We start from the raw sequence: 21,289 nt of genomic DNA on the forward strand, positions 1-21,289 counted from the left end.
CGCAAATCAACGAACTAGACGGCCACCACCACCATCGCAGGCACAATGCCTCCCCGACGCTCCTCCCGCACCCGGGCATCCGTAGAGCCTGTTGCAAAGGCAGAACCAGCACCATTGAAACGCAAGAGGCCCGCCGAAGTCATCAATGTAGACGCCGAGGAAAAGGAGAACCAATCGTCAAGATCTCGCAGGAGCACATCGGCACGCCCATCCACCAAGTCTCGTGCTTCCACTCGTACCAGGACCTCTCTTCAAGAAGTTCCCGAAACAGATGATGAAAGGAACGATTCCGATACACCACCGGTAAAGAAGGCTAGGCCGTCATTGGAGCATTCATCGGGAGAGGAGAGTGAAGAGGAGCAGCCGAAACGTAAAGGCAGGGCTGGTGCTGGCTTGGCGAAGAAAAGCGACAATGCGAAGATGGAGGTTGACGGACATAGTCAGCCGACTCGCAGGACGACTCGAGGCTCCAGTGCCAAGCCGCCCTCTCGCGTGTCTACGAGAGTTTCACGCTCTCGGGCATCCGAGTCGGTTGCTGCAGATAGCGAAGAAGAAGATGTGAAGCCTATCGTCAAAGCAACCAGGAAATCCACCAAGCCAGCGTCACGCCAATCTCGTCGTGCCACACACGTTCACGAGGAGCATGATGACGAACGCGCAATGGACTCATCCGTCGAAGACGCTCCTGAAGATCATAGCCGGAGGTCAGCGGGTAATCCATCATCCTCTCGGCGTTCTTCAAAACCTACTGTCGAAGACATAGCAGAGGAGGAAGAGGAAGAAGAGGTCGTGAAGCCTGCGCGAGTCCGTTCTCCCACCCCGCCTCAACAGATCGAGGTCGAGGAAGATACAGCTGAGAAACCATCATCGTCTCGTCCTCCTAGTGTGCATGTAGAGACGAGGGTTCCTGAGGCAGAAGGATCTCTTTTGGATCAGATCTCCAGAGCACCTCCTGCTTCCCGGGCTCCAGCGACGCAGCTGGAAGAACCACAAGGTCCACAGACACGTCTCGTCATTCACAAAATGGCTTTGGTGAATTTCAAGAGTTACGCCGGCCGGCAGGAAATCGGTCCCTTTCATAAGGTTCATTTCAGTTCCGTATATTCTTTTTTTCGCAGTCTAACGCCTCCCGTAGTCTTTCTCTTCCATTGTAGGCCCCAATGGTTCTGGAAAATCTAACACTATCGACGCACTGCTTTTCGTTTTTGGGTACCGCGCAACGAAAATGAGGCAAGGGAAACTTTCTGAGCTTATTCATAACTCGGATCGGTACCCAGATTTAGATGAATGTAGTGTTGAAGTTCATTTCCGCGATATCATAGATCTGGTATGTGATGCTTTCTGAGGAGAAAGACCCACCTAATGAATAATTCGCATAGCCTGGCCCCGACGACTATGAAGTTGTACCTAATACCGACCTCGTCGTTAGTCGTCAGGCGTTTAAGACGAACAATAGTATTTACAAGATCAATGGACGGGCAAGTAACTTCAAAGAGGTTCAGTCTTTGCTCAAAGGCCGCGGCATAGACTTGGACCACAATCGATTCCTAATTCTTCAGGTTCGTTTCTCTGCGATTATAGGTGACCCATAACTTATGTTTCTTATTTATAGGGTGAGGTCGAGTCGATTGCTCAGATGAAACCCAAAGGCACAGAACACGAAGAGGGACTTCTCGAGTATCTCGAGGATATTATAGGTACTTCTAAATATAAAGAGGGCATAGACGAAGCTCTTCAAAAGGTCGATGACTTGCAAGAGCAACGGTCAGACAAAATGAATCGCCTTCGGATTGTTGAGAAGGAGAAGAACTCTTTGGATGAGAAGCGGAAGGAGGCCATAGCCTGGAAGAAACTCATAAATGAGCATATCAGGGCGGAATCAAGGTTGTGGCAATGGTATCTCGCCCAGGCTTTCGGTAAGGAAGGGGCTCTGCGCGCAGAGATGGTGAGCGCTTTGACCGACGATTTATGGTATCTGAACATAGCCAACTCACTCTAGGACAAATGCGACGCGGCCGTGCTCGCGGAAACTGAACGCAACGCTAACGACCGCAAGCATCTGGACCAACTTCAGACACACTACAAGGAACGCGAGGCAGCGTACGCAGTAAGCTATTTCAGTCGCCTTGTCTTAACATGCCTCTCACTTCCTCGAAGGAAGTCCAAAAAGCTGCCGCCGCTGCAAACCAGGATCTGCAGGACCACGAAAAACGCGAGATTGGGCTTAAGGAACGTAGGAAGCATGCGAGTACCAAGCTGAAGAAGGTGACGAAGACCATCTCAGAGGTGCGTGTAGTCCTTCCTGTTTCTGCCAGCTCCTAAAATCTTGCTCTAGGAAACGGCTGCCAAGACGGCTGCTAGCCGTGCAATTGAGGATAGTACTCAAAAGATGAAGAAGGAGAAGAGCAGCGTGGAGAAGTATGAGGCGTCATTGCTCGAAGAAGAGAAGGTTCTTGAGAGCATTACCGAAGGCCTCAAAGGTGTGCCTTTCTTCGTAGTCTTTTCTACGCTCATTTCTGATATGTGATCACTAGACAAGACCCAGGTCTTCCACGATCAGATTGAGACTAAGCAGAAGGAACTCCAACCTTGGATGACCAAACTCAATGCTAAACAAGCTGAAATCGACGTTGCAACGAGCGAGCGGGATGCCCTTGTCCAGAAGGCGGAACGTATCAAGGATCTAAGCAAGGATGCAGAACAATCTTTGGCAGAATTGCGCACTGATCAAACTGCGAAGGTATAATCGCACCTCATTCCGGACCTTCGATGATCTTATTTCTTCTCAAACAGGTTCAAGAGCAAGGACAGTTGCGCCAACGTAAGGCTCAGGCTCAGAACGAGCTCCGAGCCGCAGAAAAACGTTATCAAGTACGCTGAACCTGTGCTACGATTGATGTCACCTAACTATCTTCTAAGGATGCGCAAGCTAATGTTCAATCGTGCCGAGCCAAGGCGATGTCCACTCGTCAGAAGGTTGACGAAGCCAAGTCATCTCAAGCTGAAAGCCGGACTCAGAGTCGAGTACTTGAATGTTTGACCCGATTCTCGGAGCAAGGACGCGTTCAGGGCTTCCATGTAAGATATAATGTTTCTTCCCTTTCTGTGTCATTGTTCACTGAGATATCGTAGGGTCGCCTAGGAAACCTTGGCAAGATCGCCGACGACAAGTACGACGTTGCTGTCACCACCGCTTGTGGTAACTTGAACTATATGGTCGTCGACAAAGTCGAACAAGGCCAGGCCTGTATCGAGCATCTGCGGTCGCAAAATGCAGGTCGTACTTCGATCTTGGTGCTAGAGAAACTTGGCAAACTTGACATGAGCAAGAAGCCAACACCCGAGAATGTGCCGAGGTTGTTTGATCTCATTACTCCCAAGGACCCGAAATTCGCACCCGCGTTTTACAAGGGCGTAGGCGAGACACTTGTGGCCAAGGATATGGAACAAGCCAACCGCATCGCCTTCGGTGGTAAACGATACCGTGTGGTTACTCTGTCTGGTCAGCTCATAGATATGAGCGGTACTATGGGAGGAGGTGGCCAACCGGCCCGAGGTGGCATGAGCTCCAAATTCGCTGCTGAGGCTGTCCCCCAAAATGTTCTCAAAAATTACGAACGTGAAAGCGAGGAGGCGAGGAAGCAGCTAGAGCTTGCCACTCAAGAAAGCCGTGAAGCAGAGACTGAACGCGATCGTCTGCTAAAGGTTGGACCAGAAATTGATTTGTCTTTCGAGAAGTTGGGCATGGATATCGAGAATGGGAAGAAACGTATAGCTGATGCTGAGAAACGGGTTCGTGAGCTGAAGTGCGTATGGTTTCTGAACCGACTCGATACGATGTTGACAAGGTTTCTTTTTTAAGGGCCCAGAGCAAACCTGACGATGGTGACATGACTCGCATAGCTAAGCTTGAGAGGGACATCGCTACCTACACCGCGGATCTCAAAAAGTTGCAAGAGCGATCAAGCACGATCGAAGCTGCTATCAAAGAACTCGAAAAGAGAATTCTTGAGATAGGCGGAGCCAAACTCCTCGCGCAGCGTTCTAAGGTTGACGGCATCAAGCTTCACCTCGGTCTTGCCAACGATGAGATCACCAAAGCCGAGGTTGCCAAGAAGAAAGCGCAGAATGATGTTGCTAGGCTGACGGCATCGCTCGATACCAACCTTGTTTCGCAGAAAGAAGTCGAGGAGGAACTGGAGAATCTGGACGCAGAGCTCGAGGAAGTGAGGGCATATGTGGCTAACCTGAGCGCCAAAGTTGCAAAGGCCAAGGAAGCCGAAGACACCATGGCAGACGACCTTCAGAAACTCAAGGAGGAGCTGGATGAGACGCTTGAGTTGGTCCAGGGCTTTATTCAACGAGAGGTATAGTCTCTATCTCATCATGCTCCTATTGGTTCTGAAAAACCTATTTTCGTTGGCAGGCTGAACTGAAACATAAGGCTCAAATTGCGAAAGAAGCCTTCCAGGAGAATGAAGGTGTGATCATTCACTGGCAAGAGAAGCATGACGAACTTCAGCTGGAGGAAATCGAGTTCGTTGTTCATCATTTCTTCCTGTGATGGGTTCTTATGTTTGGTCTAGTGATTATGACGACGACGATGAGGATGATGACGAAAACGAAGACGGCGATAGCAAAGCTGACGAAAGTCGTGAAGGTTCTCATCAACCGGCTTCAAATCGCCGCAGCCGCGGGCACAGTGTTAAGCCTGATCCTGAAGGCGGTGAAGATGGTGACGAGGATCCTAGAACCCAGCTTCACATCTATAGTAACGAGGAGCTGTCCCAATTCCGGAAGCGAGATATGGTCGCTGATATCCAGTTGCTTGAAGGTTAGTACGATAAAATGTATTGGTTATATGCTGACCAACATTCGCTATAGAGAAACTCTCGAAACCCCAGCCCAACCTAGGCGTTCTGGACGATTACAAAGCGAAGGAGGAAGAGTTCTTCTCTCGCGCCAGCGATGTCGAACTTGTCACCCAAGAACGTGACAAACAGAAGGCTGAGTACGATCGTCTAAGGAAGCAGCGACTCGACGAGTTTATGGCAGGGTTCAATTTGATCTCTTTGAAGCTGAAGGAGATGTATCAGGTGAATACTTCTATCTTCCTTTCTGGGTATCTATTTACCTCGACGCTAGATGATCACTCTTGGAGGCAACGCCGAGCTGGAGCTAGTGGACAGCATGGATCCTTTCTCCGAAGGCATCATTTTCAGTGTCATGCCTCCGAAAAAGAGCTGGAAGAACATATCCAACTTGTCTGGTGGTGAGAAAACGCTGAGTTCCCTTGCTTTGGTGTTTGCGCTCCATGTATTCAAGGTATGTTACTATTCATGAATTCTCACATTAACTGACAGTGTGCATAGCCCACGCCTCTGTATTTCATGGACGAAATTGATGCCGCACTTGACTTCCGTAATGTGTCTATCGTTGCTAATTACATCAAAGACCGGACAAAGAACGCGCAGTTCATCATTATCTCTCTTCGGTGGGTAGCTGTTTTACTGTTTTTGATGATAATTAATGGATTGCGCAGGAACGACATGTTCGAACTCAGTCAACGTCTCATTGGAATTTACAAGACGAACAATGCTACGCAAAGTGAGTGTTTCCTCTTGAGTGTCCCTCCCTACTACCTTGCTGATCTCTTGTTTGCAGGTATATCCATTGATAACAAGGTTCTCGTGCACCAGTCGACGGCGTAGTGGATGATGATCTGTTTACGATATTTTCTCCGTGTAATTTTTGACAATCTATTTAAGCTGTAATATTGTATAGAGGGTTAGTGTCTGGTGTTTACCTCGCAAATCTACATTTTGAAGGAGACTCAAATAAGTTGAGGGAGCGTTTGAACATTTCACGATTGCTGCACTAGCGTCCCGGCTACTTGAATACCGATCCATCATTGTTGCATCCTTGTCCAAAAAAACCCTCTTAAGGATGCACGTGATCGTAACTACTCCGAGACAAGCAGACGTAAACACCGTTTTCTCCTTGCCAGTCCCATCAGCGGCTTGACCCATTACTTCAACCACTGCCACTATTCTCACCTTTTACTTGACGTGGGCTCGGAAACTGGAAACTGGACTGCCTCTTTGAAAGAAGGCGCGATCTTTTGCCCTAGGAACGTCAATAAAAACCATACGAGGACGGTTTACTGCATCTTTCTGGCAGCTTCACTTACAGCCGTGCTACTTCCATGGCAGCTGTACGGCTCGCTATCTTTCTGACATTTATATATGATACCGGCGCGTATCGGTGAACAAGCGTGCTCTACAAGAAGGGCACCAGGGTCCAGGCAATTTTTCATCGTCCAGAATGCTCTGTAGCGCATTTCTCGCTTTTCAGAGTTCAACAGTAGTCACGAGATACAGGACGGAACATAAAGTACCCGTACTCAGACACCTCTTCCCGTGGTCAGACAGGTCACCGAACCACCCGACGGCTCGGCTCGGGCCAAGCATTTCGTTTCCGTGGCTGCAGTACCGCATCGGCGGCGGCCCACTACCAAGCTGAATCTGAGGTGAGCGTAGTCTTTCATAGCTCCCTCGATGATGTTCTAGTAAAAGAGTCGAGCCCCTCATCTGTGGTCAAAGAACCTGCGTTTGCTACCGCCTGAGCCCAAAAGTGTCTAAATACCCAATACATCCTCACTCGTTTCCCGAGGTGTTTATTGTAAGGCTGGACCAACATTTTTCGCGACTCTTTGTTAGTTGGCTGACGTGGTCCTTGAGATTCATGGCTCGCTGGCAAAGGCAGAGTCTTACATTGCATTTTTTTGCTTACGCATCAAAGGATGATTCAGGCGGCAGCGCGACATGTGGGACTTCACTGCAGCGGGGGCGGTATGAGATCAACCACATATGCTTGCTTCGCAACACTGATTCCTGTTCATCCGTGCCACTGCTTATGTTTCTTGCGTGCTAATGAAGCTTCCCTCTAGGTTACGGGGATTTTTCTGACGGTGAATCGTTAGAAGGCTCGTTTAGAAACAGTGTCTCCGCCGTCCGTAATGGAATCTAATACAGATATGCTACATGGCATTCTGCGACCCTCATGGGGTGAGGCATACTTTCGGCTCTGCGGTATATCTTCCGCCGCAATCAACATTACGGGCCCCATACCTCCGGAAGGTGCTCGTAACATCAAGTAAGACCAATAATTCCAGTTATCCAGTTTTCCGACGACAGTGTGCAGGGAAACTCCGCCGGTGGTAGGTCCGCTCGTGTTCACATCTCAACACGTTACTCAGGAGAAGAAAGAGGGAGAGGCCTAAGAAAAACCCGGCGGAATGGATGATGTTCGACGTACTTAATGGACAGTAAAGGGTAAAGACATGTATATATCGATCGCACGGACGTATAGGGAGCCTACGGCGGCGGCTAGCAGGTAAAACTTGAGTGGAACACCCCACTTGCCGCGGCGATGCCGCGGCTCGTGTCCTCGGTGACTCGATCAATTCCCGCACACCGCCCGGACCGAACATTCCTGTCTCAGAAAACAAGAACTCGTGTCTTGGATCCGCAATTTATTCCTTACGCTTGCTATCAAATGACACCCCAGTTTCAAACGTATTTACAGTTGATCTTTGCCTATACTTAATATGGCATCGCTGGGCAGTCCTTTAATAGTTGTGAGGACGTGCTATTGTCTGATGTCAACCCCCCTCCACTGTCGAGTATGAGCAGTCCAATTTCTAACCCTTTCGGCGGCGTTCTCATCTGTACGTATCCTTGTTCATATTCTATACGATAAAAGTGACCGTTACCCGTAGCGGTATTTCTGAGCATCCTCCTCTTGGGAGCGATGTTTGTGCAGCTGTTCATTTACTTTGACCACTACCCAAAGTTAGTCGATTTGGTAGCTCCTATTTTCATACGCTGATTTGTCTCTGAAGAGATCATATGTGGGTCAAAATCTTCGTCCTGGTTCTGTTTACGTTGGACATCCTCAATTCCGCCTTTGTGCTTGCGTGGTATGTAGAACCCCTCGTTTTCCGCCGATGAGATGTCTGATTCCTCCGTAGGGTTTACAAAATGCTAATCGACAACTTTGGAAATATCGAAGCTTTCTACAAAGGTGACAATCCCTCCTCTCATTGACGGGACCTTCTATTCTGACCTTCTTTCTTCCATAGCGGACTGGACGGCGGCAACCGACCCTCTCCTTTCCTGTATCATGTCGGGAATGGTCCAGTTCTTCTTCGCTTGGAAAATATGGGTCTTAACCAAGTGCGTTCCACTCGAATCATCATTGCTAAGACGCTCATCAAAGTTCAGAAACTACTTCTTCATCTTCATTATATGCGCCTGCTCCCTAGCGTCCTCCGCTGGAGGCTTTGCTACCAGTATCATCGCCTTTATGGTCTGGAACACCATGAATTGGCCCGAACTGCGCGTCAAACTAGATACCCCGGCTTTGATATGGCTCATTCCGGCGGCGGTAGCTGATCTTATCATCGCTATCGTCATAACCGTCTACTTGCACCGCGCCAAGGGTCCATTCAAAAGGACCAACCGGGTCTTGAACAGGGTTATTCGACGTGAGTTCTTTTCATGTTTCCGCGACGAGTAATAGGGCTGATGCTTTGGTAGTGACTATGCAAAACGGCGAGTCCATGAATGCTCATAAAGGTGTATGATTATCCTTATTCGAGTCCTAGGTCTCCTCACGGCAACTATCGCTGTGGTTGATCTTGTTTTGATCCTTGCTATCAAGGTATGCATTAAGCAATCTTATATGTGACCGCCCTGACGTTTGGATTGTAGGATACGCCTTATTATCTCTGTACGTACTTCGACCTAATGACCACATGTACATTAATTCGATCCTTTGGTCCTAGTCGTCGCTTTTATTCTACCCAAACTGTACACAAACTCTGGTGAGCATTGTCATCTCCCTTGAAGGTCGCTTTAGGCTGACACTCCAAAGCTATGTCTAGTCTCAATTCTGTGAGTAGCGGTGCCATGATAACATCCTTCAGTATGCTCATTGATGATTAGCGCCGCATCCAACACAACGATATAGGGGAAGATATAACATCTCTGAGTATGGTATCCGGCTTCTGGGGCAGTAGCCCGGTACGTTTGTCTAACTGAAATTCTTTTACCTTCATCTCACCTCCGGGACGGTAGGGTCACGCCTCTCCACTCACCGCACGACCACAAGTGAGTATTATTCGGATTGGACTAGGCGAACTCACAGCTAATCACCTAGTCTGCGTAGATGTTCGTCAACGTGGAATATGGAAGGCATCAGGACTCGGATCGTCGCGATGCAGAAACTACTGTCTCCTCAGAGGATATCCCCAAACATGAGGGCGTTGGACCATGTGAGTCGCCGAGAGTTACGTCGGAACCCTGTCTGACCTCTCTCTCTCTCAGAGCCGCGAATGTTTTCTTATCATTTTGTCCTTTCTCTGGTCGCACCTTTCTCTCTGTAGTACGCTATTATACTGTGTAGGGTGTACGATATAATGGTGGCTGATTCAGATACACTTTGCATTATAGACGTTGATGATATGTGGGCTGTAGTACTTAGAGACAATGTAGAGTCCAATGCAAAACAAAAGACGTAGTTGCTCAAGAATGTGAATGTGATCAACGGCAAGCACAAGAGCGGAGAATCAAGCCGCCCGAGGTATCTCAGTTGTGAGCGCCGGCGGCTTACAACCGCGGCAATATCGGGATCTTATTTCAAATTCGGGACTTGGCTAGTTTGATTCTTGAACAATACCTTCATCAAGCCTTTTTTTAGAGTTCAGCATGCGACCTTACCTTTGTACTAGATCCCGTGCTGTGTTAGGTTTCAGACGTATTATTTGCTCCCTAAGCAGCGTACTATTAATGGCCTAGCAGACAAGTGCAGCTAGTACCTCCCTTTCCTCCCCCCTTTCGCCTTGGAAATGAGTAGTGTGATTTCAGACCCGTTCGGTGGGGTCGTTATATGTAAGTGTATTTTTTAAATCTTCCCTCGAGTGGTTGGATTGAGCTTCGCATCTCCTTCTAGCCGTATTCCTGAGCATCCTTCTCTTGGGTGCCATGTTTGTGCAGCTGTACATTTACTTCGACCGTTACCCCAAGTCAGTATAATCCCCCTTTTCTACTACATGTTCTGATTCGTTTTTCAAGGGACAACATCTGGCTAAAGGTCTTCGTCGTGGTTCTCTTTGCCTTGGACGTTCTCAACACGGTTTTTGTGCTTATGTGGTACGAGCTGTTGCAACAACAGCGAGCATCTTCCTAGTTGTAACTTCTTTGCAGGGTTTATAAACTCCTGATCGACAATTTTGGGAATCTCGTCGCGTTTACCAAAGGCAAGTGACTTCTCAAAGCCTTCAATCAAACACCTAGTCTACAACTTTTTCCACAGCTGACTGGACCGCCACAACCGATCCTCTTCTGGCGGGCATCATGGCAGGAATGGTTCAAGGCTTTTTTGCATGGAAGATCTGGGTGTTGACCAAGTACGCTGTATATTCATCGAATGGTCAAGTGCCGTTTCTGACCAAACTCCCCGATTATAGGAACTATGTAATCGTCGGTGTGATCGTTTTATGCGCATTGGCGTCTTCGGCCGGCGGTGTAGCGACAAGCATAATCGGCTTTTTAGTCATCGACTCGGTTGACTGGAACGAGCTCCGTAATAAACTGGACGCGCCCTCTCTCGTGTGGCTCATTCCAGCGGCACTGGGGGACCTCATCATTGCGGTCGTTATCACCATATGTTTGCAGCGAGCGAAAGGTTCCATAAGACGGACGAATCGCATCTTGAATAGAATTATTCGACGTGAGTTCTCGTTCGAATTGAGATGTTTTGCTCTATGCTGAAGCGTCGGAGTTGTTAGTAACTATGCAAAACGGCAAGTTCTCTACTTTTTGTGGCCCACGCTGAAAGGTTTAACATACTCGATAGGGCTTCTTACTGCGACCATTGCTATAATTGACGTCGGTTTAATTCTCGGCGTGAAGGCAAGTGCTCAATCCAAATACTTTTACCTCCTTGCTTATGCTTCTCGCAGAGGCAGCCTTATTATCTTTGTGCGGACCGTTCAATGTTTGTTGTATTCGAAGCTAACAGCTCCCTCCTAGGTGTCGCTTTCATCTTACCCAAACTGTATACGAACTCAGGTATGTATCTCTACAGCTATTGGATTTGATGACGCTGAAAATTGTTCAGCGCTTTCGAGTCTTAACGCTGTGCGTAATACAGTATCTGTTACAATTACTGATTCTCACTGTAAACGATCCGTGTACAGCGCCGACCCCACACCCAGGATATCGGAGATGAACCGTCCGCTCTAACCATGCCATGGAATAGCAACGAGGTACGATTTTTCTCAACGACAATTTCGTCGTAATCTCATGACGGCCGCCTTTTCGTCCGTTATAGGGCCATACCACGCCTCGGTCACAGGGAGTAAGTACTTCCTTGTATCTCTCTAGGATCAACCCTCATGTAGATCAACAGGTGTTCATAAGTGTCGAGTACGAGAGCCATGAGATGAGAGATCCCCGTAAACAGAAGAATACCAGCATGGCCCTCTCGGATGACTCGGATGCTGCAAAAGACCAAGGCTTGTAGGTCGGTGTGGGACAGTCAGAGGACGTCCGTTGATACTAACGAAAACCCGGAGCCTTAATTACTGTGTATTATGTTACCTGCGATGATCTTGTTAGTTTTGGAGAAGTAATTAATCTGTATTCTAAACCACTCCTTATATGCCTTTCCGCCCGCCCGCCACTCTATATTGAGCGTCATACAGCACCCGCTACTTATTTCCAGACCACCGAAAGTAAATCGGAAGAAATAGACCAAGAATAACTATAGGTATGATCCAATTATAGATGCGGTCGACTCGACTCGGTCTTATCCAAGAACACAGCAAATTTCAAGGGGGAAGATCTGAACGGCCTTTCTTTGCAAGAATTGGTCCTCGTAAGGACCAATAACCGTCTTGTACTCCTCCGACTCAAATATCTTCGCAGCCAACGTCAGGTACTATTTTGTCGTCTCAAGCAGAATAAAACAAGAAACGTACAGCAAATATCTTCTCGAAGCTTTCTGCTTCTAGCAAAGCCATTCCATCCCACTGTTCCGGTGGCTCAAACCCTACGGTTTTCAGCATTGCCGCAGTCTCGTTATCAATACGCAACTGACAACATATGTTAGACGGGGAATTATGGAGACCTAGTTTGACCTCACCCGTTCGTATTTGAGCACGTTATCCAGGAAGATGGGAGACGAGAGGAGCATCTTCGAGAGACCCTCGAACCAGTGAGTGTAGAATTCCTCAAGCGTGAGTCCTTCTTTTCGCTTGAATAGAAGGGCGACGCGGACGCGGTCTGTTTGGATTGTACCAGTGGCCATCCTGACTTGTGGGCTGAACGAGACGAGATGAAACTGACAGTTGTACGTTATAAGGTACCAAAAAGTTCGAACACCGCTCATCAAGGCGTCGCTTGCATTCCGTTTATGATAAGTATAAGGAACAACATCAAGGCTTCAGGAACATGGAAGATGAGAAGGTCGATCAGGTGGAGAGTAGGACCCACTAACAACGGAAACAAAGGCCGCACAACATCAGAGTAATTATCAATTTTCAAATTACTCGACTAGAGGTCTTTTGTCTCTCCAAAGTCGAAGGTAGTAGCTCCCGAGGTGCCTGAGGCGAGACACGTTTACTACTGATCACGGCAATTAACGAACCTCTAACATACAACTCTTTTGACGAGTGGTTTTTGAAACGCATCGATTCGATATCCCCGAACGAAACGAAGAACGAGGTGTGCCTAGCCAAATTACAGATTCGGGGTGAAGCGCTCAGAACGAGAAGCATGACATAGGCGAAGGATATATCCGGAGAGAAATAATAATGTAGATGCACTTGACAAGCCATTTATTTTTAATTTGGAGGGCTTGACAGAATAATGAAATCAATTATCGAGGGCTAGAGCGCCACAGCTAAGCAAGGACGAATTATTAAGTTCGAAACGCACTCGGTATGTTGAATTCGGAGGGAAGCGAACGGGAATCGTTCGTCGAGGTCCAAGCTCCGGTATAGAACCGAGACCACCGACTTGCCCGCCATCTCCATGTGACAACACAGAAGGTCCGTCCAGGCTGTGAAAGGGTGATATGGTCAGTAGCCGGCTTATTACAGCAGGCTACAGCTGTGATACGAAAGACAGCTGGAATGGCGCAACCCTCGCGTATTCTTCTAATTGGAAGATCCGGCACAGTATGTGCATATGCTTGAACATATGGATCCTTGGGAAACTTGCCAAGCAGACGCCCATAATCAGGGTTCAAAGAATGATTCGCATCTACCGGACCTTCCTCGATCAGAAGAGGAACTTTCCCCCCTCCCTTAGTATCTTCCATTGATCGCTGTTCTTTGGTCAGGGTCGGAGGGCGGTGACCGAGATCTCCAGTCATACGGAAGCACTCGTCCACAAGTAGCACTGAGAGGGACCCCAAAATCGTTGGAAGACACCGAGGAACGCAGTGATTAGTTGAAGAGGCATTACATGCAAACAGCAACGTGAGACATCGAGTCCCTCTGAGTAGGACGAGAGCTAATGGAGTAGAGCAGAAATGCCCGCCTAGTCGCACGTGTACGTGGTCGAAATTGAAGCAGGGCATGTTGTGAAGGTGCAGTACCATACAATAACATTCCCCATCAGATCAAAATTTCCAAACCAGTCTGATGATGTGCGTAGCCTATTCCATCGGTGAAAAAAGAGGGTTTTCAAATGAGTGTTTAAAACTCACTAGAAGTCGCAGGCAAAGATCAGGGCTACAAAAAGTAACCAGCGTCCAACACGACAGCTGAATCCCCACCCCGACATATTGTGACTACCCCGTACCAGGACGTCAATCAAAATGGGAGAGAAACAAATTCGCTCAGGTGATGTGATGAGGAAGTTTGTTTCCATGCCACGAGGACTAGCGTTGTATTTTGAAAGTCTAAAAGGTTAGTTATAGAGCACATAGGAGTCGTTAGATAGTGGTATAACGCAAAGCAGGTGATTCGTGTGCTAGAAAATTACTCACGTGTGGTGTCAGCGACAAACGGCGGCAGACCACGGTCACATCTGAACAAAAAGAACACGAATACGGACCGATGGCCGCAAATAACACACCAGCTCCTCATGTGTTGGCTTCTAAAGCCAGAGGACTTGCTAACCTCCTTCAGTAAAGGGAGGGGGAAAAGATTACCAGACGGAACTGGTGAAATTTGACATGCCACGGTCACAAGCAACACAGGCGCTGGAGCTAAAAGCGTCCTGCCGCACATGTATACATAGCCGACAGCCAAATTGAAAATGGGAAGCGTGGCATTGGAAGGGAAATATCGGGATGCCGTTGATTGAGGCAATTAGAAGCATACAAGCACGAAAAAGAAAGCGTCCAACTTTAGTGTCGGACGGACTTGCCAAATCTATATCCAAGAGTCATGCATTTCTGAATGTTCGAGAGGAATGTATGATTGTTTGGTTGTCGTAACCTGTCTTGGATATCTATTTCGAAACGACGAAACCCTTCCCCTTGTACCCCTCCGATGATATACCTATAATAAAGTCAAGCTTACTGCCACGCGTCTGGAACAGCGACATACCAGTAATAGGGTTCATCTTTTGCTCCAAGGCGCGTTCGTTCATCGCAGCCTCCCATTCCTTGTTGATAGTCTTGGGAGGAGTAGGTGCTGCGAAGAGAAGATCTCAAGTTGAGGTATATGTAGCGAAGAAAAAGACATACCGATAGCTCGAATACCCACGAACAAGAGACCGGTAATGCCAAGAAGTGCAGCAGTGCCCAAAAAGACCTTAAAGTTCTCTCCAGGCTTGCTCGAAGGTGTACGGGGACCATGCGGGCCGAACGAAACGTAGTAAGCTATTCAAAAGCAAAAATAAGACGACCCGCCCCTACAGCTCTAGACCGTCAAAAGGGAACGCACCAGCCTTCTTCTCATCAATCGACAACTCTTTCCAGTCCTTCTTCATCAGCACCTCGAGCTGGTCATGCACCGACGACCTCTCCTCCGAGGTCAACTTCTCCCACTGAGCCTCGACATTGGACAGCGGAATGACGGGTCGCTTGGGTGCGGCAGCGCTCGTAGAGCCTGCGAGAACGTGAGCAGGGTTTGCCGTCGTCGCGAGGCATCGATGCTGTTGGCGTGCTAGACGGAGAGCAGCTTGCATGACGAAGGGATTATTGCGACCGTTGGGCTTTTGGTTGGAGGAAAATGCCTCTGTGGCCTTCGGGAACTCTAGGATCGTGGGAATACGCGGAACGTGAATTGCCGGCTCGGCCAATCAGCGGTGAGGCATTTTTGAGCCTTCTTATTGGATAATCAGTGCCTTTTTGCTTCTTTTTTCGCTGACCGTTAGAGCACGAAGGTCGGAATATGCTGCAAGGCGAAAGTGTACAAGGCTCTGTCTGGAATATTTAGATACGGCGGCAATCTTTTGTTTGTGATACACTTACCGTCGGATTTTACGGATATACGCGTATTCCGTATGCGGAAGCCCATAGGGTCGCCTAAGTCGGTCAGGCGAACTTCTTCTACACCAAAGTGGACACCTAATACTCTGGATGACCCTTGGAACAATCGATATGACGGTGGATAGCTTTATCGATGCCATATCAAACTGTTCAGTTGCAGCACCCGACGTCATCATCATTAATATTCTAAGGCAACCTCCAGAAATTAATGGAGACCGTCGCTCGAGCCTGGCTTTAAATAACTCATAACAGAAGTCTCCCACCAGTGAAGCCAACTATGGTTAACAAACCGACTCGAGGCAGTCAACTTTTCATTTTCAAGTCCCACCGACTGTCACACTAAATTACTGTCGGACTGGCTGGCGGGGCGAGACCAGCGCCCATATTTTATTTTGGTTTCTCAGGGCAGCGCCAGGGTTATAATCACGGATGTGCTAAACTCTTTTTGAACAAGACGCCAAGTGTTCTTCAGCATCAAGAGGGCTGGACCTGGAGCGTGCATGATATCCGCGCGTGTAGGCCAGGATGACCTCGATGTGTTTTACCAACTAATTGTCTTGACAGAGATATTTTCGAGCTAAAAGGAATAATAGCATTCGTCCTCACTCTTTTCGTTCGCAGGGACACGAGCCTCCCTTAAGGATCTTCATCAGGCTTCCCGCTGTTGAATGTTCCTTCCGACAGCTCTACCAATACACCCACCATCACGTTCCTTCAACTTGCCTACTCTGTCTATGTCCCAACTCTATCCTGGACGTAGGCCTTGTGTATTTGCATAATTGACTGTCCAAAACAAGTTACTAATGCAAAAACGCCACAATGTACCCCAAATCTTGGGTAGATCATTCGCGGTTCCGCGATGTCACTGCATCCCAATCTGGACAGTATTGGACGAGGGTACTTTTGGAGGGTCGCGAGGGGGAACGGTCACGATACCAAAGATGCTCGTAGCGGAAGGACCCGGAATTTCTGTCGCTATATGAACCAGCAGCGCGCCGAATCATTCCGCTCTGTACTTGATAATCACCATTCAATAGAGACGGCTGCAAGTGTGCATGCATGCGCATTGTGGTGGCGGTTAGGTAAATACGACCATGTAACTGTTCTGGGAAAGCCTTGAAACACGCAAGTCAAGTGAACCAATATGCTCTAGCTCGACCCGTTCGATACAAAGTTCAAACATTCAAGAAACAGACGGAAATGAAGGTGGCGTTTGCGGCGGCTAAGTATGCATACTACTCCGCCTTCGCTCAAAATCGAGTAATAAAACTGCTAAGAGCTACAGACGGCAAGAGAGATGCCGGCTCCAACGAACAAAGCTGCCGCGCGTAAACGAACAATGCGGAGCCCAAATCGGAATCCCGGCACACCCACAAGAACAATACCTGCCGACCCCCAATTCCAACTCCGCATCAGGCGAACAATGAGCCCAAAATTATCCGATCAGAAAATCTCTACCACGTCCCAACGCGCCTATTAAGCAGCCCCCAAACGCGTTCTCCCTCCCCACAACCATGTACGGAGCCTCCAACGCCGCCCAGAAAGCCAAACGGCGCACCCACAACCGCCCCGAGCTCTCCGACGAGCAAAAACAAGAAGTCAAAGAGGCCTTTGAGCTGTTCGATACTGACAAGGACGGATGTGTGGATTACCACGAGCTCAAAGTCGCGATGCGTGCGCTAGGGTTTGATTTGAAGAAGGCGGAGGTCTTGAAGATCCTCCGGGATAACGACAAGACGGGGCATGGGCTCATGGATTATGAGGATTTTTATAAAATTAGTGAGTGGGATTTCGGCGCTGTGTAGGGTGGAAGGGGTTGCTCATGCCGACTTGTAGTGAGCGAGAGGATTCTTGCACGGGACCCGAATGATGAGATTCGGCGCGCCTTTCAGCTTTTCGACGATGATAATACCGGAAAGATCAGCCTGAGGAATCTGAGGCGCGTGGCGAAGGAGATTGGGGACCGGCTGGAAGACGATGAATTGTGGGTACTCCCTTCTTGGATTTGCTTCGCTGGCTGACGGTTCTGTCTCTGTAGGCAAGCAATGATCGACGAGTTCGACTTGGACCAGGACGGCGAGATCAGCGAGCAAGAGTTCTTCGCCATCATGACGGATGACGCATAGCCTGCTTGTCTTGCTCTTACCATCTACCTTTTGTATTGTTCTCGGTCTTTGTAAGTGATCTTTACTTGTAAATCTCGCCGTCGATACTAACTACAGCATCGCAGACCATGTATACCATTCTGTAACACTATCCTACCGTCATTAATGCACTTTTCTTGTACTGCCTTCATTTAATCCGACTCAGACGTGGCACAGGGATACAAATCTCAGTCAGGAGTTCCGCTTCAAGTCCGCAGGCGCTAAAGGCCGCCGATAATAAAACCACAATACAGTGTACACTAATAAGAAACAAACACTGAGGGCGTACGATTATAGTACTAAGTAATAAGCCGGTGAGTATGATACGCTATAACGGTTTTATCTATGTTAAAAATTGCGTGGGGATTGCGGGAGAATGTACAATGACAACAACAGTGGAAGAAACGAATAACGAATAAAGAAATAACCCGCGCATATAAAGTCGCGAGCGAAAAAACTTTCCCGAGATAGAGAATTAAGCCAAAATCCAAATCCAAGTGAATTATGGGGGTATGTGGTAATGATGAAATGTAGTAGCAGCAGAAGAAGAGGGCATTAACCCCGATAATCCTTATGAACCCGCATATGTTGACCGAGATTATCGTGGCGACTAAAATCTTTTCCACAGCCAGGGTATGGACATTTATGCGCTGAAAAAAGTACAAGAGGTCAGTCAATGTCACCAAAGAAATACATATGAAAGGAGACTGACGTTTTTCATATGTGTGGATGCTACGGACATGCCTCTTCAGGTGCTCGCCGCGGGCGAAACACTTGCCGCAACCAGGAACTTTGCACAAGTGGACCCTGGCACCTTTACCAGTGGCCGTGTGGAAGTCTCCGTCACCACCACGTCGCGGACTGAGGTCCAGGGTCGCAACCGTCGGTACACGTCGTCCGCGAGACTTTTTGGTGAGATTGGGTACTGGAACGGGTACAGGGAGGTTCGCCGAGGGACGAGGCCTACGACGAGAAGAGGAAAGGGAGTAGTCTAACGACGATGTCGTCGAAGTTAAAGACGAGTCATTTGAGGTGGTTCGTCTCGAACGCGTGCTGATACCGATCTGGTCTTGAGTCTCTGGATAGGCCGAAGGAGACGGGGAAGTGTATTGGTATGGGTTATACCGCTCTCCAGCCGTACGCGTACGTAGGTTACGCTTCGAAGAACCGCCGGAAGAGCGTCTTCCTCGACGTAATACGTACTCCCCGTCCCGGTCGTCGTCGTAGTCAGCATCGTTGTAGTCTTCGTCATCCTCATACGCGTCGTCATCCTTACTGCCGGCGCCTTCCTTGTCTACGTACTCGTCTTCGCCTTCTGCGTCAATGTCGTCGTCACCCTCTGCGTCCTCTTCGTGCGCGTCGTCCCTCGTTGCAGTGGCTGCTGCGCCGAGGTCTCCGGAAACATAGCGCGGATCGCATCCGACAGTCATCTGCTGTTGCAGTGGCTGTCCCTGGGCAGGGTTTGCGGTGTCGTCGGGCCGCTGAGGGAATTCGAGCGGCGAGGCGGGTGAGTCAGCGGGGGAGAGCTCCGAGGGATGCACGAAACGTTCGTGCATCCCCAGGGCGGAATGCTGGCCTTGCGACTGGTAGTACGCGTTGAGCAGGTTGTACGAAGACGACGAGGGCTGAGCCTGCAGCTGTTGGTGCGCCGAGAGATCGAACATATGTCCTTGGGAATGGGATGAAGTCTGCTGCTGCTGTGCTGGGCCATGTCCGTACGTACCGTTCCCGTTCCCGTTCAAAGGATAGAGCGCAGAGAGATCCTCTTGCTTGACCCGTGGATATGGGTGACTGGGATGGACCTGAGCCATGGCCAATGAATGCGACTGAGCATGCGAGTACTGGTGCTGCTGCGAATGCCACTCGTCGAGGTCAATGTCGAGAATATGATGGGAGTTCTGTTGCGAGTGGCCGCCCTGTTGGCTGTGGTGATGGGGCACAGGCGAGTGAATGACTGGCGACTGCTGCTGCTGACCGTTGGGAATGTATATAGACAGTTGCTGTGCCGGTATCTGTTGCTGCTGCTGCTGCTGCTGAGAATGGTACTGCCCTTGCATGGCCTGCTGCTTTTTCGCGACGGGCGATGTCCATGGCATCATCATTGACGTCGACTGGTAGTACTGGTCGTGGTCAGGGTAGACGAGGTCGTTCTGGTTCTGGTAGAGAGGCGGTTGGCCATTGGAAGCGTATGGAGAGTAGGAAGACATGGTCTGTACAACGGCCTGGTCGCGGTCGCGGTCGTTGTGCACGGTGTCGAATGGGGTGTCGTCGACGGACGAAGCAGAGGAATACGGTGACGGAGCAGAGAAGTTGGTAAATGTAGGGCTTGTAGGGCTGACCGGGGAGGACATCTGAGAGGGCAGCGGGGGACCTTGCAGTGGACGGAAAAGTCGCATTGCAAGGCAATATAACAAGAATATAAAGAGAAATAAACTCAAAAGCCGGCAATCTCGATAATCCCAGAAATAATCGGAATAAGCCCAGAATAGCCAAAATTGTTGACAAAAATTTGGGGAAAAATCCGATTAAATCGAGGGTGACGCGCGCACTTTCCACGTTTATGTAGTTTGCGTCAATTATGTCGAGTTTTCGAGACACTCGAATGACGGGTCCGCCAGAAAACAGGACCAAAAGCGAAGGGAACAGGAACGAATCGAGCGAATCTGGGATTAAGAAGGGTAAATGAATGCTAATCTGCATTTCAGTCCCATTTCATGGTTATTTCCAATCAGAGTCACTCACCTTGGGGGCTGACCTTGGCACGGAAGTGATCGAAAACAGACGAGCTCGTCAGCGGATGGTCGAACTTTACCTTGCGCGTTCCCCCACTGCCCTCCCCGACTCGTCTATTATACTCTATTTCAGTACGTACTACGTATTCCCCATTTCCATTCCCGTTTTTCTGGTGCCAGTCTGCTATCTTGGGCGTCCCAGGCTGAGGAAGCATCTGTCACACGCGCGATCGTGAACTGAGCTCCGAGCTGACTCAGTCCACTTTCGTTCATTTCCACGCTCCCTTTTCGTTAGATCTCCAGATTTATCCTCCGATCTACTCCCCAAAATGATCTCACCTTTCGGCGCCTAGTTTGGAAATTCTTCTTTGATGTCGGTGCCTCGCTCCAATGGGTACGGTTCTTGTTTTTGCGTATGTTTTTTTTTTTGACGCGTTTCGTCAAACCCCAAGATATCTATCTGTCGGCACCGCATTTCATACCCATTCATCTAAATTTATTACTCCGCTTCGCAAAATACCAACGCCCAAACACCTGCCAATGTCACTCCAAACATGTTATTCGTCGATCTTTTATTTCACCGGACGTTTACCGTCGACGTCGTTCTTGTTTGTTCAATAATGTACCTCGGAGCTATGCCTTTCCTGCCACTTCCTTGTCTACACTGCAGTTGACGCACACAAAAAAATTTGTCGAGCAGGTCTCAGAAATGCCGAGAGCGGAACCTTACTCTAGACTTTCTCTGTATTCCGTCTCCGCTTTGTATTCAGTTCCTCGTTACGTCCGCCTAGGATGTTTAACAACTACACAAAGATCGCTCTATGCTACTATAGCGACGCTCCTGATAGTACATTCAGTTCAAGCTAAACCTCCCTCTTTGTCTGCTATTGGTGGACACTG

General features: G+C 48.8%; 9 protein-coding genes across 9 annotated transcripts; 4 read left to right on the forward strand and 5 right to left on the reverse strand.

Annotated features, from left to right (window-relative positions):
* Nucleotides 1-28: 28 nt before the first annotated feature.
* EV420DRAFT_1326369 (RecF/RecN/SMC N terminal domain-containing protein) lies at nucleotides 29-5,852 on the forward strand. The gene is made up of 19 exons (XM_060468754.1): nucleotides 29-1,083; nucleotides 1,136-1,327; nucleotides 1,380-1,559; nucleotides 1,613-1,945; nucleotides 2,000-2,107; nucleotides 2,158-2,286; nucleotides 2,336-2,480; nucleotides 2,535-2,740; nucleotides 2,794-2,871; nucleotides 2,920-3,078; nucleotides 3,133-3,806; nucleotides 3,863-4,367; nucleotides 4,427-4,536; nucleotides 4,587-4,834; nucleotides 4,885-5,096; nucleotides 5,146-5,325; nucleotides 5,373-5,494; nucleotides 5,543-5,607; nucleotides 5,665-5,852. The coding sequence occupies exons 1-19, from the start codon at nucleotides 46-48 to the stop codon at nucleotides 5,709-5,711; spliced, it is 4,731 nt and encodes a 1,576-aa protein (XP_060336775.1). The 5' UTR covers nucleotides 29-45; the 3' UTR covers nucleotides 5,712-5,852.
* A 1,737-nt stretch (nucleotides 5,853-7,589) lies between these two features.
* EV420DRAFT_803541 (uncharacterized protein) lies at nucleotides 7,590-9,602 on the forward strand. The gene is made up of 15 exons (XM_060483515.1): nucleotides 7,590-7,729; nucleotides 7,781-7,853; nucleotides 7,904-7,981; nucleotides 8,033-8,085; nucleotides 8,144-8,237; nucleotides 8,286-8,548; nucleotides 8,601-8,615; nucleotides 8,669-8,724; nucleotides 8,775-8,793; nucleotides 8,849-8,887; nucleotides 8,938-8,957; nucleotides 9,009-9,086; nucleotides 9,141-9,173; nucleotides 9,232-9,337; nucleotides 9,390-9,602. Coding segments are annotated over exons 1-15 (972 nt in total). The 5' UTR covers nucleotides 7,590-7,686; the 3' UTR covers nucleotides 9,392-9,602.
* A 139-nt stretch (nucleotides 9,603-9,741) lies between these two features.
* On the forward strand, nucleotides 9,742-11,589 carry EV420DRAFT_1743848 (uncharacterized protein; the record flags this gene model as incomplete). The annotated part of the gene is made up of 12 exons (XM_060480085.1): nucleotides 9,742-9,953; nucleotides 10,015-10,087; nucleotides 10,137-10,214; nucleotides 10,269-10,321; nucleotides 10,378-10,471; nucleotides 10,532-10,794; nucleotides 10,921-11,061; nucleotides 11,097-11,135; nucleotides 11,185-11,204; nucleotides 11,264-11,332; nucleotides 11,398-11,424; nucleotides 11,476-11,589. Exons 1-12 carry the CDS (start codon nucleotides 9,911-9,913, stop codon nucleotides 11,587-11,589), a joined length of 1,014 nt encoding a protein of 337 aa, XP_060336777.1. The 5' UTR covers nucleotides 9,742-9,910.
* A 285-nt stretch (nucleotides 11,590-11,874) lies between these two features.
* On the reverse strand, nucleotides 11,875-12,375 carry EV420DRAFT_1636507 (uncharacterized protein; the record flags this gene model as incomplete). Its single annotated transcript, XM_060476597.1, has 3 exons — nucleotides 11,875-11,985; nucleotides 12,047-12,160; nucleotides 12,211-12,375. 3 exons carry the CDS (start codon nucleotides 12,373-12,375, stop codon nucleotides 11,875-11,877), a joined length of 390 nt encoding a protein of 129 aa, XP_060336778.1.
* Nucleotides 12,376-12,721: 346 nt separating this feature from the next.
* On the reverse strand, nucleotides 12,722-13,887 carry EV420DRAFT_803627 (uncharacterized protein). Its single transcript, XM_060483518.1, has 2 exons — nucleotides 13,780-13,887; nucleotides 12,722-13,728 (listed from the first exon to the last, which is right to left on the reverse strand). The coding sequence occupies exon 2, from the start codon at nucleotides 13,669-13,671 to the stop codon at nucleotides 12,988-12,990; it is 684 nt and encodes a 227-aa protein (XP_060336779.1). The 5' UTR covers nucleotides 13,672-13,728; nucleotides 13,780-13,887; the 3' UTR covers nucleotides 12,722-12,987.
* On the reverse strand, nucleotides 13,804-14,416 carry EV420DRAFT_803606 (uncharacterized protein). Its single transcript, XM_060483516.1, has 2 exons — nucleotides 14,062-14,416; nucleotides 13,804-13,974 (listed from the first exon to the last, which is right to left on the reverse strand). Exons 1-2 carry the CDS (start codon nucleotides 14,303-14,305, stop codon nucleotides 13,886-13,888), a joined length of 333 nt encoding a protein of 110 aa, XP_060336780.1. The 5' UTR covers nucleotides 14,306-14,416; the 3' UTR covers nucleotides 13,804-13,885.
* On the reverse strand, nucleotides 14,417-15,289 carry EV420DRAFT_803614 (cytochrome c oxidase subunit IV-domain-containing protein). The gene is made up of 3 exons (XM_060483517.1): nucleotides 14,966-15,289; nucleotides 14,767-14,901; nucleotides 14,417-14,713 (listed from the first exon to the last, which is right to left on the reverse strand). The coding sequence occupies exons 1-3, from the start codon at nucleotides 15,207-15,209 to the stop codon at nucleotides 14,529-14,531; spliced, it is 564 nt and encodes a 187-aa protein (XP_060336781.1). The 5' UTR covers nucleotides 15,210-15,289; the 3' UTR covers nucleotides 14,417-14,528.
* Nucleotides 15,290-16,897: 1,608 nt separating this feature from the next.
* EV420DRAFT_1508939 (Ca2+-binding EF-hand superfamily protein) lies at nucleotides 16,898-17,837 on the forward strand. The gene is made up of 4 exons (XM_060471454.1): nucleotides 16,898-17,292; nucleotides 17,350-17,497; nucleotides 17,552-17,689; nucleotides 17,744-17,837. The coding sequence occupies exons 1-3, from the start codon at nucleotides 17,028-17,030 to the stop codon at nucleotides 17,637-17,639; spliced, it is 501 nt and encodes a 166-aa protein (XP_060336782.1). The 5' UTR covers nucleotides 16,898-17,027; the 3' UTR covers nucleotides 17,640-17,689; nucleotides 17,744-17,837.
* A 375-nt stretch (nucleotides 17,838-18,212) lies between these two features.
* EV420DRAFT_1636510 (uncharacterized protein) lies at nucleotides 18,213-20,008 on the reverse strand (the record flags this gene model as incomplete). Its single annotated transcript, XM_060476598.1, has 2 exons — nucleotides 18,213-18,307; nucleotides 18,370-20,008. The coding sequence occupies 2 exons, from the start codon at nucleotides 20,006-20,008 to the stop codon at nucleotides 18,213-18,215; spliced, it is 1,734 nt and encodes a 577-aa protein (XP_060336783.1).
* Nucleotides 20,009-21,289: the final 1,281 nt, after the last annotated feature.

The sequence above is a fragment of the Desarmillaria tabescens genome, assembly GCF_030435595.1.
Source record: "Desarmillaria tabescens strain CCBAS 213 chromosome Unknown EV420scaffold_4, whole genome shotgun sequence".
Lineage (NCBI taxonomy): Eukaryota > Fungi > Basidiomycota > Agaricomycetes > Agaricales > Physalacriaceae > Desarmillaria > Desarmillaria tabescens.